We start from the raw sequence: 21,329 nt of genomic DNA on the forward strand, positions 1-21,329 counted from the left end.
CGATACGACACAATTATAAAACACAACAAAACACATTTCTTTATTCATGTTTTAAAGTTTTTATTAATATAATAATATTTTTTATTTAAAAAAAAACGTTGATTTGCTTTTAATTATGATCATTAGCTAAAAACAAAACCTACACATTAAATTTCATAAAACAAATTGGATATCATTTGTGGCCATACATATACAATACTTTGCATACAGATTTTTCGTTTGTTTAAATGGTGAGGTGTATAGTTTTTGTTTCTTTATCATGCATCACATCCTCCGACGTCGAAAAAGAAAACTTAGAAATATTGCAGCTGTTTGCAAAAAACGAAATCAAAGAACATGTTTATGAATAACTAACTAATGTCACAGTTCAGCTCACGTGAAAATTTCAAAAACGATAGTGTGAAGGCATTTTAACAAACAAAAAAAAGAGGTTCTTTGTTAAACTTCAAAGTATTTCTTTTTATTTATTAAAAATCAAATGAAAACAAAAACTCCAATAAATGGTTTATATAAATTTAATTTATATTAGGGGTTTTTTTGTGTATAATAAGAGATGATAATGCCAACCAACAGTGTTATATGCTAAAGATTTTACTACTACATTTTTAAAGAAGAAATTCCTACAAACCATTTTATGTTTGTATATCTAGGGTTTCGTCTATACATACTTACATCGAGGGCAAATAACTTCTATTCTACTAACCTATAATCTCGATTTTGTTTTGTTTTCACAATCATTTCTGATCTTTTATAGCGATTGTTGATGTTTTCTTATTTCTTTTGCGTGGGTAAGAAAAGGAAATTTCTCAAAAAAAAAAAAACATTTATGAATGACCATTCCTGACACTGTCACTTATCAAATAAGCGCACAGAGCAACGAATAGAAATTCAGAACTATATAACTTTCGAATTTAATTTAAAAAATGAACAAAATTATTTCAAACTACAATATTTTGTAAAATTTAAACAACGTATATACAAACTTTTGTAAAGTTTAAAAATTCTTAAAAAAAACCTAAACTAAATTAAAATCAAGCCGAAAGTGTTCGACACAACACATTAGATACGATAGAGGGGTGCATATTCAACAATGTGGTGATTGATGACAGATGTTAATAAAAATGTAGTATGAATGTATGTGCGTTATGTTTCTTGTTACTCGTCGATTTGTGATCCATGATTTACAGATGTAGATGTAAAATGTAAAATGTTATACATTATACAATGAAGCCTTTCCTTTTTCTATTCGTTATGACAACAAAAGTGTAGGGAAAACAAAACAAACCTTAATAAATTACAATTAGTGTATCTTAAAGCAAAGTTATAGCTAAACATTTGAAAGGTTCAACCTATGTACCACTGTTGTTGGCCTTTGTTTCATGCTGGTGTTGGTTTTGATTATGGGATGCAGACATTGATGACTGGTCAGTTGTATCATCTTCCATGGACCTGGACCTGGATCTGGACCTCATGGGCGCCGTTGGTTTAGTCGCTGTGTTTTCTGCCTCCAAATGATTGCTATTTGAGGATGTATTCGAAGCGATTTTGACCCCACCTGTAAGGGCTTTTGTTAAAATTGTTGATTCGCTGGCGGATTCTCTATCCGCAATTGCAACTGTAGTACTCGTTGTTGTTGTTGTCAAATTTGATGTGATAGTGGATGCAACAACAACACCATCCTCTTCTATATATTCTATAGCGGTATTTTCATCGATTTCTGAAACTTTGCAAAGACAAAAAACTGAATTAGAACAAAATCAAATAAAATTCCAAATTTTATACACACAAACAGGGAATGAAATATGATAGCATCGATAAAGTTTACTTAAAAACTAATTTTACTGTTGTGGCCCTAAAGGGTAACAATGAAAGCATGACCCTTTTTGGGACCCTCAATACCTTTGTTTATTTTTAGTCTAGCTCTTCTTTGTTTACACTTCTTGTTCCTTGTAAATGACGTAAATCTGACTTTTTTTTTTGTTTTATTCTTAAGAGTCACCTAAGAGAGGAGAAATAGGAATTGGGGGAACACAAAAAGGTAGAGGAAAACAAGCAAATTATTTAAAAAAAAGCTAACAAGTGTTTTGAAAAAATTATTTTAAGTTTAAAAGCAAAAAGTATCCACAGCCGATTGAAAATCTGATCTGATTTAGCTAGATCAGATACAGATACTCTTAATTTTCTTCGTTTATTTTTAATCTATGCACTTGGTGTCTTTTAAAAAAATCAATGATTTATCTAGTCTTTTGAAGGCCAACACACGCAAACCGGGACGACAAAAAGCCCGATCGAAAGAGACAAAGAGACACCTCGAAACTCGGTGTCAGAGATTATAAAATGAGCGCAGAAGATTGAGGCGCTTAGAACGCTATTCTACGATCGGCTAGTGAAACAAATGTAATGTTATAGCCAATTAAAGTAACGTAAGGTTGTTGTTGTTCAGCAGTGTTTTGAAGAGAAGAGAGAATTTCAAAAGAACTGTGTTCGAACCATGACTCTGATTTACCTAATTTATAATCGATTGGGGAAATTTTATTTACTTTAAATTAGTTTTACAAAACACTTTTTAACTTTCTTGTTAGCTTCTTTTTGTTCATTTATTTGTGTTTTCTACAGTTTTAATGTTTTTTCCACTCCTTTTTCTTCTCTCTTAGGCGACTCTTAATAATGAAACAAAAGAAAACGTCAGATTTCTAATTGTTGTTCGAGATTGCCAGAGGGGAAAAATTCATCTGAAGGAAATCATTGTAATTAGCAAAATATGATAACTGGAAGAGCTTTAAACTATAAAAAGTAATTGGGTTTGCTCTATTTTTGTTCTTTTTCTCAAGAACAAAATGTGAAACATCCAATTGGTTTTGGTTCCTACTTTATAGGGTAAGTGTAGCAGTATTCGGCAGTTTAAGGATTTTTTTTTTGTTAATCGAAAATCGTATGTAACCAAAAGCTGTACACACTACTGATATACCATTTACTTTACATACTCTAATTAAAAAGATTGTAAATCTTATTGTATGTGAAATCATGAAATGAGCAATAAAAAAAATATAAATTCCTCCGTGCTAAAAATTAAATACCCACAACCATTCTCAACTGGAGATCGGTATATAAATCAGCTATATTGAAATAAGATCCAGTGTGGACTTATTGGAAAACGATGTGGAAATAACCAAAATTCAGGGAAATCTGTTAAAAAAGTATTTTAGAGGCCAAGAAGTCTAATAGAGAGAAAAATTTATCTAGAAAATATATCGAAATATCGTCCGTCAAGTATCTGAATCATATTTGACGCGAATATAGAGCGTTCATACCCCTATCTCTACTCAACGCATTGATTCAAATTTAAGTGAAATCGGCTAAAAAAATAAGCCTTTTATAGCTTGAAATCCCAAATTAGGAGATCTTCTATATGGCAGCTTTATCAAAATATGATCCGATAGAGATTATTTTTAAATGATAATATAAAACATTTCTTGAAATTCCGAACTAATTGGGTAAAAACAAATCCCCTTTATGAGCTAAAAACGGTAAACTGGGTGACCGGTTTTATAGGGGATGTTGTTGTAGCAGTGTTTTGTACACTGAGACGGCAGCCCTTGCCAACGAAGGACTTCATCGGGTCAATCCGGTACGTACAACCGGCTGTAATGGAATTGTATAGGGGCTGTATACAGATGTAGTTCGAAAATGAGCCTCTCTATTCGAACTGAACCTGACTTTAGATAAACAAATAGTCTTTAGCAGGTTTCAGCTCTTAATTTTAGAAGGCTGCAGCGTGGTTATATCATTCAGGTGAAATTGTTTGAGATGCCAGTCATGTAACATTGACAAATTAAGATTCTAGACAGATAACTACCTTCTGTACCACTGAGGCCTCCAACGTGGAAGTTTTTTTTTTATCCAGGGTAATTTTGAAGATAGGCTAACCGGATAATATTTTGACATATCTTCAATACGATTTCTGAAGAGCGCAGAAGAACCATGTTACACACGGCATCCAAATGCTGACTGGAAAATTAAATTTCCTTTAAATTTCAAGCTTATTTACAAGCAAACACAAGAGAGCAACTACAAAAAAGTGGTTGCCTAAAAAATCCCATTTTTAGCAACTGGCATTGGCAAATTCTATTGAATTCTACTCCTTCTTAACTTATAAAGTCAATAATTTTTTTCTTAAGGACATGCATTTTCGCACTTGTTAATGGGCACCCTCTCACTAAAAGCGAAATTCTGACGCAATCTGTAATCAAAGAGAGCAGAGCATATTATTGAAGTTTATTGACCATTATTTAAAAAAAAAAAACATATTTTTTGTTATTTGCGTTTAAAAAGCAAAATTACGACTACTGGTACATGCCGAACTTAGACAATTTAACCTATTTATACCAATATTTTACATAATTTTACTGCTCCATTCCGGTGTTCATGTAGTTAGTTTTTTTTTTTCTTTTGTTACAATAGTTAAATAATTTCAAGTTGTTGTACATAGGTATTTATTACTGGTCCCACATACCAATTTTTTTTTTTTTTGCCAAAACTACTTCAATGTGTAGCCTTCTGATAATTTTAAACGATTGTAGTTAAGAGTTTATTAAAAAATCTCTCAACGGAAATTATATCCACTCGTTCGGGGTGACCATACAAAAATACGTAGATACCACGATGTCCTCAACGCCCATGATCATTATATTAAGGAACAGGGACAAACTTTTCACATATCAATAAGTGCTCTCCAAACCAATGATAAGGGCCCCCTTCTTTGGAGAGAAGTTTTTACATGACATACTATACCTCACAAATGTCGTTTTTTATTGTTCTCACCCGTTCAGCGTCATAGGCCCACGGTGGCCTCGCTGTGATTAGCAATAACAAAAATGATAATTACCTATAGTTTCATCAAATCCAGCATCATCTTCACATTCTGCCTGTTGAGGACGTTGCCGCTCTTGGCGTTGAGGTTCCACCATTGTCGATTGAGTTTGCTGTTGTGTATCTTCCGTATCTTCCAATAATTGCTGTGATTGCTGACTACCCACAATGGCTATTTGAGATTTATTTCCATCGATTCCATCGTGTTGTTGGTATATTTGCATGTCTAATATTTTTGGCTGGCCTTCACTGTGCCCGCCAACAGCATCCGAGCTGATTGAAATCTGTTCAATGTTAGAAGACGACATGTCATCTTCATGCTCCTCCACTATAACATCGTCGAAGCTATCAACAACAATGATGTTACTGGCATTAGCTTGCTGAGTAGAAGTTGGGCGACTCGTTTTCAGTTCAATCGATACCAAGTCACTGTTCAAACGTTTCTGCTTACTGCTACTGTTAGTCGGTGTCGAAGAACTCATTGATAAAGATGAACTGGATGAAGAAGTTGATATAGTCCTCTTTGGTCGATGGGTAGTGGACTTTTGGTACTGCATCGTACTACTGTTATTTGCTGCAGTTGTTATTGCTTGATCCAATTCCATTTCCCAATCGGTGGCGCCCAAAATAACGGTTTGTGGTGTCGTCGACGAAGTTTGAGGATTCTGTTCAACTATAATGGGAGTGGCAGATGTGTTTGTATTACAATTATTGCTTTCAATGATGTTGCCCGGTAATACTGTTACTGTTTCCGACGGACAAACACCTACGCCCGTATCCATGACAATGGGCATGTTTAGGATATCCAAAGGAGCATCTTCGTTAATGAAAGAATTGCTCAATTCAAGTTTTTGATTAAGTGCCATCTTCAGTGGAGTGTTTTGTCCCGATATTGACTGCCCCAAAACAACAATGTTCGCTTTTGACGCACTATCCGATGAATTGGACTGAAGCTGGGTATTTGCCGTCGATTTGAGAAGTATATTGTTACCTGTTTTCGAGAGTGTAACTGGTCTAACATTCGAGGCCGCCGATGAAGACATAAAGACCACATTGCTTTTCCCAGCTAACGTAGGGGTTTTAGCGTTAATCGTATTTCCTGCTGATTGGATATTTGAAGCACCGACAGGTGAGCCCATTGGAGCGGGGATAATTTGTACTTTTTGTATTGCAATGCGCTGTCCCCCGCCAACACCTCCCACTGCAGTTGCCGTTGCTGATGTTGGATTAGCAGTGGAAATTAGCTTATGCGGCAATGTGGATGTGTTCAATTTTATCTTTTGTCCATCAGCGGGTTGAATTAGAACTTTCCCGTTTGGGGATGGACAAATTTTTATATTGGTTCTTACTAAAGTTGAGGAGGGTAAAATATTTTTAAATGTTGTGTTTGTTGAGCATAGGGATGTTCCTGCGGTGGATGTTGTTATACTCTTGGAGGTCAGTTTCACATTGCTGAGTACATGAGCTGCGGCCGAAACGACAGTTGTTGATTTGGATGCGGTGGTGACCGATGCAAGAGAGTTTTTAATAATATTTTGCGGTTTACGGAACATAGTTCCTCCGGCGCCCAGCGTGGAGAGAATAGTGCCCGTAACTGTTACTGGTGTTAAAGTGGTTGTATTCGTATTCAAAACCATAGTTGAGGGAAAACTTTTAATGACGGAAGCACTCCCGGATGTCGTTGTAGACGATAAGGAGGTTGCCATTGATGTTATGCCGACACTTCCAGTTGTGCTGGATGTTGATCCAATTACAATAGGTGCATTGTTAATATTTGAACTACCGACAGAATTCTGGTTGTTATTTCCAGAGCCGGGCAAAACTAAAGGCAAAATTGTTGCTGTTAAAACTTTACTCTGTGTTGATGACGCTGATGAAGACATGTCGCTTGTCGAAACGTTGCCGTGACTGGCACCTTGCGAGTTATTCTGTATTTGTATAACCGCCGGTGGTGTGTGCAGCGAAGAGGTAAACGTAGCACTGTTAGTGGGATTGTTGTTACCTTGCGATGTCTCAACAATGTGTAAAACTTGACTTTGAGTACTGGCAACATTCGCCAGTTCATGTAGAGCGCCCGCGTTAATGGGAGACAGCGGTGATGTTATTGTAGTGATCTTTTTGTTGGTGGTGGGAGAAATTTTAGCACCTGGAGCTATTAAGGTGGTATTGACAGCTCGGAGTTTTGAAGCTGCTGCCGAATATTGTGGTAAAGACATAATTTGTGGCTGTTGCCCCGAAGCATTCGAAACCTGTATAACATGAGTAGCAGATGTATTGGCATTGCCTGAACTTAGCGGGTGATTTTGAAGGCTCACAATAGAGCCCGGAGTGGTATTAACGCTCGGTTGACGCTCCTCGACGATGTACTTTTGCACTGGAGTGGTAGAGATCAGAGATTTTTCGGTAGATTTAACCACAGGCGACGAAGAAGAGATAATTGAGCCTATACTAGTGTGCATGTCGGGCGAGGGTATAAATGAAGGTGTGCCGGGATGGGTTGACTGATGTTGGTTCTGTTGCAATTGTTGTAATTTGTTAAGATTCTTCGAAATATCACGTTTAGAAGCTGCAATTTGAGGGGATATTGTGGAAGCCGATGCGGACGTGGGTGTTAAAGGAGTTATTAGAGATGTTGGCAAAGACTGTTGTTGTTGATTGGTGGCTGAGGCCAGCACATGCAATTGACCTCCATGGGCACTTTGTTCATCCATTAAAATTTGTTGTGGTGGCACATTTTGTGTCGAGTAAGCCAAAAATTGTAAATCATTTTGCTGTTGTGTCAAATTTGTCACCGGCTGTGATGTAAGATCAATATGTAGCCCACTACCCCCATGTGCTACAGATTGCGTTTGCACCTGTTGTTCAGCGATTTGCATTTGTTTTAGAGTCATTTGCTGTTGTTCCATCAGTAGCTTTTGATTCGCCCTCCTACCGCTTTTAGCAGGTGTAGCCTGTCTCTTATGCGAAGCTGATGATGTTGCATTGTTGTGGGCAGATGCAGCTGCTGCAGCCTTTTTAGCCATCTTCTGCTTCGTCAATTGCTGTTGATGATGAAAATATCGCTGTTTTTGCAAGTGTTGATTATTCTGTTGCTGTGCAGCAACCTGCTGTTGTAGCTGTTTCTTCTGCTCGCTACCACTTGACGCCGTGGATGCGCTATTCATTTGGGGTGAGTTCGCAGTTATATGGGGATAATGTTGCCTATTCGAATTTTGATGATTCTTTTGAGGAGAATTTTCGCTTGTTGCACGCTTTTTGCCAGAACCAGTGCCACCTCCCTGATTCTGATCATTTATATTGCGCTTTAGATTTTTCTTAGTGCCTGCAGGTATTTTTGGCACTTTAAACTGTAAGAAAAAGAAGATGTATACAAGATATTATAATTGCTTTAAGTACACATTATGTTTAAAACGAACAGATTTTAAAGAAAAGGTGGTTTATAACTGGGAGAATGCAGTTCATTTGGTTATTATTATAATAAGGAGGTGTGTTGTAAATACGATTATGGTTATCCGCAATTTTTGTTTTTTTCTGTTTAAAAAAACACTGTATTTTAATACCATTATAGCTAAAACTGAATTGAAAAATCTCAGTAAACGTATGGTGCAGGAATTTTTTGCACCAAATGCATAAACCGTTGTGGTTGAAGCGAAGAAAAGGCATTGTAAAGTGCAAAATGGCAGAAACGACAGATTGAAAAAAGGTAACCAAGGTAAACCAATCTTTTGCATATTTTTCAATTTTTTTTTATTAGCGAAAATAGTAATACATATTTTAATGAATTCATTACAAAATTCTCCTTCATTTCAAATTCTCAAATTGAAAGCGTTGCCACTTCTAATAAATGTCTTTAACCAATAGTACTTTGGGTTGCAATAACGGATCATATTACATGATTAAAGTACTCTGTAGACAGAAAACTGGCCTGAATATCTGTCATATTAATGCACAAAGCCTGAAAAGGAAAATAGATGAATTTCGGCACAATTTCGAAATGTCTGGAGTTGACATAATATGTGTGAGTGAAACCTGGTTTAATTCTTCTATTACTGACAGCATAATAAGTGTTGAAGGATATAATGTATATAGAAATGATCGAAGCTCCCTTGGAGGTGGTGTGGCGTTATATGTAAAGAATAACTTACCCTGCAAAGTAATTTTTAAATCTGAACAAAATGAGAAAATTGAATCAATCTTTGTCGAGCTTGTTATTAATACCCGTAAAATTCTATTGGGTTGTGCATATAGACCAATTTGTCATATACCGTATGAATGTATTCTCGACACTATCCTTGATATTTCTGTGCACTACGTTTGTTATAATAGCCGGCGATCTCAATTCTAACCTTTTAAAGGAAAAAACACTTATTGAGTCGTTTAACTCCATGGGATTGTATGGGGTAAATACTACAATACCAACTCACTATACAACAACTTCGAACAGCCTGATTGACATATTTCTTGTTTCAAAATCTGATAATGTTCTACTATACGATCAGCTTAGTATGCCCTGTTTTTCTAAGCATGATCTCATATTTCTGACATATGATGCTGTGCACACACCAGAACAAAAACAGACAAGTTATTTTAACTTTAATAAAATAAATTATGATACACTTGCTTCTGAAATACACAACATTGATTGGAGTAAGATATATGACATTTATTCTACTGATGACCAGTTAACGTTTCTTAGTGAAAATATATTATATCTTCTTGACTGCACCGTACCTATTTGCACACCACGTCCTCGAAAAGCTCAGAACTGTTGGTTTAGTGAGTCAATTAAAAAATTAATTGACAAGAGAGATTTGGCTTACAGACGATGGAAACGTTTTAAATGCCCAATGCTCCATGAAGAATACCGAACACTCAGAACTGATGTAAATAAAACAATTAATCGCGCAAAAGCTGGCTATTACGCCAACAAATTCCGCCAGGCTACCGATTCCAAAAAAAAGTGGAAAACAATACGAGAAATTGGTGTCGGGTCCACTCCTATAGTTGAAATTGATGCAAATCCTGATGAACTGAACGCATCTTTCCTAAACAGCACAACATATCTTGAAGATAATAATATAGAAACAAACCCAATAAATGTCATATCAAACACACCAGCATTTCCTGACTTTACAACTTTTGAATTTGCATGTATTCGGCCTATTGATGTTTATGAGGGTTGCATGAGTATAAAATCAAATGCAGTTGGTTTGGATAACCTACACCCAAAATTCATAAAATCCACCTTACCATACACACTGTCGTATATCACATACTTCTTCAACACAATTCTAACAACTGGCAAATATCCGACCACATGGAAACATTCAAAAGTTATACCTGTGCCAAAATCGAAAAATGGAAATGAATATCGTCCCATATCAATTCTGCCTTTCTTCTCAAAAGCTTTTGAAAAGATAATTCACAAGCAAATAAGCGCATACTTAAACGAGCATCGCCTCTTATCCAGCAAACAGTCTGGCTTTAGGCCAAGACACAGCTGTGTTACTGCTTTAATCGATGTTACCGAAGATATTAGGTCAAATATTGATGATGGACTGGCTACTTGCCTAGTACTGTTGGATCACTCAAAAGCTTTTGACTGTGTTAACCATGAGCTGTTGTGCTTGAAACTGAAGCACTATTTTAATTTTTCTGCATCTGCTGTGTTGTTAGTTAAAAACTATCTCTGCCAAAGAACTCAGTCGGTTGTAATCAAGGATATAATGTCCAAATCTCTTCAATTGAATAAGGGTGTACCGCAGGGTTCGATTTTGGGACCACTGCTTTTCTCGATGTACATAAATGACCTACCACCACGGCTCAGATACTCCTCTATACATATATACGCTGATGATGTCCAGCTCTATCTGAGTTTTGCTAAACCTGAAATACGTCAAGGTTTTTTAAAAATAAATGAAGATTTGGGCATTATTTCCAACTGGGCTCATGCCAACTATCTTAACATAAACCCTAAAAAATCAAACTGCATCTTAATTTCAAATCGCAACCATAATATTATTACTGAAGAACATATATTAATTGGTGAGCAACACATACAGCTAGTCGAAAAGGCTAAAAATCTTGGTATAACTTTCAATAACTCACTGACATGGACCGATCACATAGTTGCGACTACTGGAAAGATATTTGGTATGCTAAGAACACTGTACCAAACACAATCGTTTACGCCAAAACACATTCGCCTCCTTTTGGCTAAAACGTACTTACTGCCTGTGCTCTGCTATGGAAGTGAACTGTTTAGTAAATGTGACTCTAGGAGCACTAGACGACTGGAGACAGCTCACAATGCAATAATAAGATATGTTCATGGCCTAAATCGATACGAGAGCTGTTCACCCTATGAAAAAAGCATATGCAATATGAAATTTGGCGATTTTCTAGATATAAAAAATCTGTTACTATTGCATAAAATCATTTATGAAAAATGTCCAGAATACCTGTACCAAAAGCTGCAGTTTGGGAGAACAAACAGAAGGATACTATTGGTGATGCCTCGATATCGCCTTTTGATATCACAATGGCAATATCTAACAAATGCGATCCGCCTATGGAACTCACTACCCTTGTCAATACAATCTATTTGCAACGCAAATTCATTTAAAAAAGCTTTACAGAAAATCTTTAAATAATCTTAATATTGATAATGTCTTAATTAAATAATGTTTATATTGTCAAAATTATTTGTTAATTAATTATATATTACAAATGTTACTTTATATACTACTAATCCCTGTTGAACTGTGTTAAATGTCATTGATATCTCACATACAGTAATTATAAGATCATTGTTATCTTGTTGTATGTGAAAACGAACAAATAAATCTAAATCTAAATCTAACCAAAGGAAAAGTAGGAAACCAGGCGGACATAGAATCCCGAGATTACCAAGGCACGGAAAATATTGTGCAGTAGGAAACTTGATAGGCGAATGCAATGGAAAATTGCCCATGAACATTTCATGATGCGCCAAACTTTTTATATATCAACGAGTTCTTTTCGATTGAAGTTAATGCTTAATGAGGAAAATGTGATAGTATTAACATAAAAAAGTTATAAAAGAAAAAAAATAATTTTATCTCTTACTAAATAGGTAAATATACATGAAATTTGTAAACAATCACTACAAAATATTTACATATAGAGATGGTGACTGACAGACTGAATCATTAACTGATCAACTGACAGTCCGAACGCCTAAACCTAGAATATCGGATAGGGTTAGGATACTCAAACGTGGCATACGTTTTAGAGTAATCCAAATTATATCAAATCGTACTAAAAGTGCCTGAACAAACACATCGAATGCTAAAATAGTTTAATTTCCTTGCTCTCAATTCTTACAAATACCTAACGTACTTTCGAAGCATCCCATGTCAGCCGGTTGCACGTGCCAGATTGAACCGGAAGCATTCATCCGGCAAGGGCTTCCGCCTCACTGCTACAAAAGCATATCTTCATCCAGAGCGAACGCAGAGAGCTAGAGTTAAAAGACTAAGGGTGCTAGAGTTCTAAAATATCACATATAGATACACTGTGGCTACCCAAAATTAAGACTATCACAGTTTAAACTGCTTAGGAAAACTCAAGTTAGACAAACCCGTACACTGGACAGCGTATCGAAAGACCTGAAGACGGACTTACAAGTAGGAGCGGAAAAACTTCACTGCCGACTATATACTAGGATACCGACACTGGCGGAATGGCTAAAGGGTTGAATTAGATTTACGAATACTCATATATTTAATGATGGATCTAAGATGGAGAACCGGACATATAGTGCGGTGAACTAGACATCAACGCCTCTTTGTGAATGAGTGATAACTGCAGCATTTTCAAGAAACAGATCTTTGTGATAACTAAGTCGACAGATATTGTCCTATCCAGAGTTATAGATCGATCTAACATCTGTATCCACAGCGAAAGTAAAGCAACATTTTTCAGCCTTTGGTTGACACGAGTATAAGATCCAAGGTTGGGTCGCTGTCGAGGGGTCTTAAATTACCTTCAGAGGAATCATAATCTGGCTTTATGCTGGGTGCCCGGACATAAGGATTTTATAGGAAATTAGAAGGCGGACATGCTTGCGAGATCAGGTGTAAGCCTTGCTATTTTGCCAATATTGGATGTATACCCACCACAAAGGAAATTTTTCTATGAAATTAAGGAGCGCTATAAGGATACATGGTCAATGGAATTCAACAGCCGGATGTGAACAAACAAAGCTTCCTTGACATGGATATCTGGATGACTTAGGTCTTGGCATCATCCTAACCTAACCTTAACTTATTGACTAAACGATTTTCAAAAGGAAGGAACAACTGTCAAATATACTAATTGGAAGTTTAGTAAATATTGGAATGATTTTTTTATGCTGAAGAATTAAAATATTAAATTTAGACCCAATTAGTCCTAGTCTCAGCAAAACTTTTAATTCCAATGTTGCATTAAGTATCATGATTTAAACATAGAACTGCCATACTACTTTTATTAAACAAATGTTGAAAAAGTAGAATATAATTCACTGAATAGGCTAAAGAAAACAAGTAAAAGCGTGCTAAATTCGGTCGGGCCGAATCTTATATACCCTTCACCATGGATCGCATTTGTCGAGTACTTTTCCCGGCATCTCTTCTTAGGCAAAAAAGGACAAAAGAAAAGATTTGCTCTGCAATTAGAGCGATATCAAGATATGGACCACAATTAAGTTATATGTTGGAGACCTGTGTAAAATGTTAGCCAATTCGAATAAGAATTGCGCCCTTTTGGGGACTTAAGAAGTAAAATATAGAGATCGATTTATGTAAGAGCTATATCATGCTACAGACCGATTCAGACCACAATATACAAGTATGTTCATGGTAATGAGAGGATACGTCGTACAAAATTTCAGGCAAATCGAATAATAATTGCGACCTCCAGAGGCTCAAGAAGTCAAGGTCCCAGATCGGTATATATGGCAACTATGTCAGGTTATAAACCGATTTGATCCTTCTTTGGCACAGTTGTTGGAAGTCATAGCGAAACACGTCGTGCGAAATTTCATTCCAAACGGATAAGAATTGCGCCCTATAGAGGCTCAAGAAGTCAAGATCCAAGATCGATTTATATGACAGCTATATCAGGTTATAAACCGATTTGAAACTTATTTGGCACAGTTATTGAAAGTCATACGTATGACGTGTGATGTATGACGTATTTGATCGTCATGCAAATTTTCGGCTAAATCGGATAGAAAATGCGCCCTCTAGAAGCTCAAGAAGTCAAGTTCCCAGATCGGTTTATATGACAGCTATATCAGGTTATTGACAGAGTTGATCCATACTTGGAACAGTTGTTGGATACCATAACAAAATACTTCGTGAAAATTTCATTCAAATCGGATAAGAATTGTGCCCCCTAGTGGCTCAAGAAGTCAAAATTCAAGATCGGTTTATATGGCAGCTATATCAGGTTATGAACCGATTTGAACCTAATTTAGCACAGTTGTTGGAAGTCATAGCGAAACAGGTCGTGCAAAATTTCATTCCAAACGGATAAGAATTGAGCCCTATAAAGGCTCAAGAAGTCAAGACCGAATATCGGTATTCAGGAACTTCGAAAACTGAAACGGGTGATGAATGCAGTAGCTAGGTTTGTATATAATGTACGTGTTCGTGATCACATATCAGGGTGTGTCAAAACCTTTTTGGGAACTTCTTTTGACCGTTTTATTGATCTACGAAATATTTTATTCTTTTACAAAGTTATAAAAAGTGGAACACCGGCAACACTGCGTAGATACTTTAATTTTCTCGCTCGAGTAGAAGTACTCAGATAAACTTACCCCGAATATTTAGGTCTGTTTTCGAAAGATCATTCTGTATTCGTGTGACCAGGTGTTGGAATGTATTGCCCGCCAAGCTAAGAATCTTTTCACACTCGAATAATATTTTTCGCTTAAAACTTATTAACTTCTATTCTGCAGATCAAACTTAGTGTTGTTGATTGAATCTTTTTGAATCTTTATGTATTGCTAACATGTGACTTGTTCAAAAATCCAACAGTTTAAATTTTGGCATAATCTTGTTATGGCTGGGGAACCAATTAAAATGAATTAGACTAAGAATCTTACATATTTTTGTAACTGTTAAGTATTTAACTTTTTAATGTTTATTTAGGAGTATACATCGTTTTAATACGAGGATGCAAGCGTATTACTATTGAGAAATAAATAAAAAATAATAAAAAAGACGAAAAATACCGAAGACTAAGAAAAATTCTAGCTCGAGTTAGAAAAGAGGTATCGTCATGAAATTTGGATCGTTGTAAAGTGAACGACTGGAACCAGTTACAACAATTTTGCCCGCCATGCTTTGGGGGAAAATTGGATTATCGAAAGTCGACAATTGTTTATATCCCAAAAATCAGGCGAAAATTTTCTCAAAATTCTTAGGAGTGCGATTTCTTGAATCATTTTTAACTTCTTGTTTCAATTGATGTTTTCTATATTAAAAAAATAAATTTATGGCGATAATAGAACTTCTTTTGACAGCAGGTTTTTTTATGCGAATGTCATTAAATCCAGCTTTCTTCGCTAAGTAGTCATAAAATATTACCAAAAATTATTTTTTTTTTTTTTTGCTGTAGGGGCTCAGGAAATAAAAAGATTTTTTTCAAAAAGTTTTAAGATTCTAAATATTGAAAAAAATTGCTATATCATTACAAATTCCCTAAATAATGAAAATTGCAAATGGCAAATTTGGACCATGAACCTTCCACTAAGGAACAGGGGCAAACTTTTCACATATCAATGAGTACAGTCCGATTCAAGCTTAAGCTCAATGATAAGGGACTTCCCTTTTATAGCCGAGTCCGAACGGCGTGCCGCAGTGCGACGCCTCTTTGGAGAGAAGTTTTACATGGGATAGTACCTCACAAATGCTGCCAGCATTAGGAGGGGAAAACCACCGCTGAAAAAATGTTCTGATGGTCTCGCCAGGATTCGAAACCATGCGTTCAGCGTCATAGGCGGACATGCTAACCTCTGCGCTACGGTGGCCCCATGTTGCAATGTTGCCTTGGTAGAATATTTTAATGTGAGATTTGATCATTTTAAAAAATTTAACTGAAAAATTTTTTTAGAATAAATTTAATTTGAATTTTTTCTTTAAACAAAGTCGTTTTGAGTGGGCTCGGGCTCAGGCTACTGGCTACGTCCCTGATGGGAGCTATATCTATTTATGGACCGGATTTGGTGTCGATTTTGGAGGGTAATAAACCTACTTTGCGTACAAATTTCATCCGAATCCCACAAAAATTTAGGCTTCTAGGGTCTCAAGAAGACAAATCAGGATGTCGGTTTATATGTGAACTATATACGTTTATAAACCGATTAGAATCATACTTAAATTAAAAATCCCATGGTAGCCGGTTGTACGTTACGGATTAACCCGATGGAGTTCTTCATCTTGATAGTCAGAGCAGAAGTATTTACGCCAAATTTCAGACAAGTCAGATGAGAATTGAGATCATTAGAGGCTCAAGAAGTTAAAACCGGAGATCGGTTTATATGGGAGCTATATTCAAATCTGAACCGATGCAGCCCATTTGTAATCCCCAGCGACCTACATCGACCTCTGTCATGATTTGGACTGTCGGAGGGATACATGGACATGGGTAGATCGACTTAAAATTTTAGGACGACCAATAATATATATACTTTATGGGTCACAGATCAATATTTCGAGTTGTTACAAACGGAATGACTAGGTTAATCTACCCTTCATCCTATGGTGTTGGGTATAAAAAAATTAGTACCAGAGAGGAGAAAAAAAAAACATTTTGTTCCACACTAAGTGCAATATGGTACTCTCTTTACGAAAAGGGCTGGAGCAGTTAAATTTCAATTTCACACCCGATATGACAATAGGAAACCACTATTATTTCGAAATTCTTACCAAAAAGTTCAAAATAGTAGAAAGCACGGTTTCTTTGTCTGGCACGGGATGTCTATGAGTACCACGGGTTGGAACTTTTGAGCTCCGATTTGTGTGGTGGTCAAATTCATCACGAGAAACTCATTTGAGAGCAAGCGGGAGCAACCACAAATTGCGGATAGTGAAATGCTCCATACATGGAGTAGCTGTAGATGTCTTCCGGCACTGGCTTTTACATAAAAACTGAGTGCCTATGGTGCTCGATATGACAAGGCGAGTTAGTGACACCTTTAAATAACCAATGGCCATGACGTTCACCTGGCGATCGGTCCTATGGACCGGAACAAACTCGCTCACCTATGGAGCTGACGAGGATTGCAACTGCCACTTATAATTGTGCAACAATAACAACAACCATTTCTTTATCGCCGTATTGAAATAAATGTCACCTGTAAGCCAATTGTAAAATTAGTGAAGAAATTATACAGGGCAGCCAACACAAGTGTTACATTCGTAGGCCACTTTTTTGTGTAAATATATTTTGTATTGTTTCGAATAATAAAAGTTCACACCCTTTAGTCCTAATTTCAGAATCCACTCGATATGACCACCTTTTGACTTGACTATTACTCTGAATCGGTCACAAATTTTCATGCCATCACTTAAGATGGAAAATTACATTGGGTTGCCTTTTGTTGACTCAAATTCTCGTACATGCGCTTGTTTTTTTAAGTAAACACAATCACATTGGGAGTTTACGAGTTGCTCAATTGAGATTTTTTTTTTTCGTCAGTGAACACGATATTCGGAGATTCACTACGTTGGTACAACTTCTTTGCTTTTCGAGTCTAAAATGCTTTCTATGGTGTAAGATCATCTGCCTTTTTTAACTTGTAAGGCTTTGTCAAAATTTGTTGCATCTTTTCACGGAATATTTTCCGATCTTTAGCTATTTGATTGTCACTGGATTCGAGCCTTTACTTGCCGAACCATTTTAAGCATTTTTTGCCTGTTAAGGAGAAGGTTATTTTTTTTTATTTTATAAATCTCATTTTATTTCCCTTTCAAAACTAGCTTATTATCGAAGATTTTTTGCAAATGGTAAAGTAAAGCCAGAAGATACCACAACACCAACGATATTATGACGCGTTTCGACTTCTTGGTTAAGGTAGTGTCTTCGCATAGTTGTAGGTGTGAAGGCTTCAATTGGAGTCCTTCATCGGCAAGGACTGCCGCTTAAGTACGTACGTTTAAAGTTTGTTGCATTTTTTTTACCACCACCATGCCGTTTTGCAACCTTGAGATCGTTAACAATCGTCATTTGCGATAAGCCAAGCATAACGATATCACACTATGACGCCTCAGTGTATAACACGCTGCTACAACAACAACAACAACATCCGCCTCAACTCCTACAGAGCAAGGAATGATGCCGTGCACGATGTATGTCCAGATTGTAACCAGGGACCGCACGATACACGTCACTTGTTTAACTGTCCGGCCAGACCCACTCGACTCAGAGCCAGATCCCTGTGAACGCACCCCATCTTAGTCGCAGAGTTCCTGGGTCTTGACGCTCAATAGAATCAAGCAGACGAAGGATAGAACTACAACAACAACAACAACAAAAACAACACTATTACGCTTAAACACCATCACGAATAACTTTCTTTTTAAATAAACTCCGGAGCAAATGTTTTTGGTGTCTTGTAATCATTTTAATTTTCTTTCAATTAAACAAATATCATGTTGTTGTTGTTGTAGCAGTGTGTTGTACACTGAGGAGGCAGCCTTTGCCGATGAGGGACTTCATCGGGTCAACCCGGTACGTACAACCGTCTGCCATGGGATGTAGTTGTAATTTCTAGCTGAAAGATATACCAGTAACACTTCGAGTCAGTTACCCTGTACATTTAGTGATACACTTACTGGAGCTTTGATTTTTTTTACACTTATTACAATAAGGAAATGCAAAATGTGTGCCATTTTAGATATTTAACAAACGAGTGTATAGGGTTGTCCACACAAACAACATAAAAGCAACAAAGTTTTCAAAAATGTTCTCTAAAATGACTGATTTATCCAAAATGAATACAGATACAATCCGACAATCCGATAAAAGTCGAGCGGAGCCGACTTTATACAGTAGATTGTTGTTGTTGTAGCAGTGTGTTGTACACTGAGGCGGCAGCCCTTGGGATTGGTAAAACCGAGCAGAAGTTCCACGTTTTGCAATTCTTTGCAATAACCAAAAATAGAGCAAAATCATTTAATTTTTTGTTTGGTACCCCCAAAAGTAGTATAAACCAAATTTGCACATGCACTGAGTTTTGCACTTTTTGAATAATTTTAGAAAATGATTTGTATTTGATACTTTATTCAAAATTACCAAAAAAAAAGTTCTTATTTCATTACCTTTGTACCCTACAAAGAAAATTTTTGGGACAGCCATATTTGTATAAGATACAAACCAGAAATTCTTTATTGCTACTTTAATCAATTTAAGTCTCTTGAATTTTATTATCTGTAATTAGCCTCACGCGGGAATGCTATTCTCTATCATTTCTTCTACAAAATCCAAAAAGAATCATAAAAATATCCGATTTTATGCGACCGATCATATAGTCCAATCATATCAAATATGGTCCAGATCGGTACAACTTTCTCACTCACGCCAACCAGGCGGAGACGAGCTTGCTCGCTCACGTTCAGGAGCTTGACGAGGATCGCCAGCTCCACATGAAAATGTGACTACAACAACAACAACTAGTCTGTTTCTGTTGTTTAAAATAATACAGATTCATGTTGCAAGAGACTTATGCTTATAGAATTTAATGCTACTTTTGATATTGATGGAAAATCACTTTCTTAATTTAGGCTTGTGAATTTATACTCTTTTTCATATACAGCTAATATTTAGGATTTGAAAAAAAAACAAATCCATGCAAAGTTCAGTTTTTTTTTTTTTGTTTTTCAATTCGCTCAGGATTTCGAATATTTCTAATAATTCCAGTTTGGCTAATGAAACAATTTTTGTCATAGCCAATTAAAGTAAAATTACGCAGCTCGGAAAAATGATATACCAACAAAATGCTACTGCGGAAGAATTTCACAGAGTCAAAATAAACTTCATCAAAAGTTTACTTCAAATTCGAGATCGTCTTATATAACCAATTTTAAACTCGATTCTAATGATTCGGGGATATGTGCCCATATCCATACTCACCGGATCACTGGTTACAACATAATTATTGCGATCTAAAGAATCAATTGTTCTTTCTCTTTCAGCGTTATTTTCTTCTTTAACAGCATCGCCAGTTTCGGCAGGATATGGAAGTTTAGCATTCTCATTAGTTGCATCCTCTGCTATATTGTTGGCAATCAATGCTAAGGCTGTATGAGGCGCCACACGCGGCAGCATAGGGTAAGGACGTCTACCTTCACGTGACCATTCTTGCCAGGTGTTAGGTCCAGATATACTGAGAACAATAAAAATTAAACATTTGTTAGAGGATGTTAATTTACGATTTGTTATCTTAGTGCATCACTTACGCTTCTGCTATCGTTGCCAATTGTTCATCATTTGCAACACGTCGGGCTTCTGCACGATGGCGCTCATTAGATATGTGAAATATACCACGCAATTCCTCTAACAGTTTGGCCTTGGCATCACTCAGACCTCCCTGAGCGCGAAACACACTTATAACTTGAGAATAAGATTCCAGCTCTAAAATGCAAAAAAATAACAGCGATGAAAATGCAGGTCATAATCTAAGAGCCTAAAATCCATTTTTCATCATTCATAGTGAAGCTTTATTTAATTTGATCTTGGCTGGCGTTTCACAAATATGCTACAGTACCACTTTTTTTCATACAGTGTACAGCACACGAACGACAACCTACCAAGTCTCCGTAATATGCCTCGACATTCGTCCCTGGTCATTTGCAATGCTTGTGGCCACATTTTGACTGCCTTAAATGTCTGTTTCCCTTAAGGAACTTGCACTTTAAGCACTTTAATTACTACTTTAGACCTTCTTATTTTGTTAAATCTTGCAAATTGGAGCGAAATCTTAAGAAAATAGGAAAAAATCCACTGCTTGCTGCTTCTTCGTTCGAGATTGGCAGCCATTAATGTTTATTTGTCAAGATTTTGGGAAGTGCTCCGAAAGAAAAAATTTCTTATAACAACTCTGTATACGAAACGTCGGAAAAATCAACTCTGCTTAAAATACATCTAGTAGACCAAGCAAAATAAATGTGTTCGCGCACTAAAGAAATTTGCGCATGTATTAACGAGCAGACGTTCGCATTAGAGAACATATTGCCACCAATCCCTTTTATAACGCATTCATACTTAAAGTACGTTTACATTGGCCACTAAATCCGGATTCATAGGAAAAATCAACTCTGCTTGAAATACATCTAGTAGACCAAGCAAAATAAATGTGTTCGCGCACTAAAGAAATTTGCGCGTGTATTAACGAGCAGACGTTCGCATTAGAGAACATATTGCCACCA

At 36.4% G+C, this 21,329-nt stretch overlaps 1 protein-coding gene across 2 annotated transcripts; it reads right to left on the reverse strand.

Moving 5' to 3' along the window:
• Positions 1-103: 103 nt before the first annotated feature.
• Positions 104-20,929, reverse strand: LOC106084053 (serine-rich adhesin for platelets). Of its 2 annotated transcripts, none has more exons than XM_013247491.2 (5): positions 20,712-20,929; positions 20,361-20,535; positions 20,035-20,287; positions 4,886-8,216; positions 104-1,717 (listed from the first exon to the last, which is right to left on the reverse strand). In XM_013247491.2, the coding sequence occupies exons 1-5, from the start codon at positions 20,770-20,772 to the stop codon at positions 1,350-1,352; spliced, it is 4,188 nt and encodes a 1,395-aa protein (XP_013102945.2). In that variant the 5' UTR covers positions 20,773-20,929; the 3' UTR covers positions 104-1,349. The 2 variants fall into 2 exon arrangements, with proteins under 2 accessions (XP_013102945.2, XP_013102944.2); XM_013247490.2 differs by having other exon boundaries at positions 104-1,723.
• Between the last annotated feature and the right edge of the window lie 400 nt (positions 20,930-21,329).

The sequence above is a fragment of the Stomoxys calcitrans genome, chromosome 3 (genome assembly GCF_963082655.1).
Source record: "Stomoxys calcitrans chromosome 3, idStoCalc2.1, whole genome shotgun sequence".
Classification (NCBI taxonomy): Eukaryota; Metazoa; Arthropoda; class Insecta; order Diptera; family Muscidae; genus Stomoxys; species Stomoxys calcitrans.

Bases quoted from the DNA above. Each gene is read 5' to 3' on its own strand.
- LOC106084053 (XM_013247490.2), bottom strand. From the start codon at position 20,772: ATGTGGCCACAAGCATTGCAAATGACCAGGGACGAATGTCGAGGCATA. The intron at 20,536-20,711 runs GTAGGTTGTCGT...TTTGCATTTTAG, and splicing joins AGGCATATTACGGAGACTTG to AGCTGGAATCTTATTCTCAA. The intron at 8,217-20,034 runs GTGAGTATGGAT...TTTTTCTTACAG, and splicing joins ATGTTGTAACCAGTGATCCG to TTTAAAGTGCCAAAAATACC.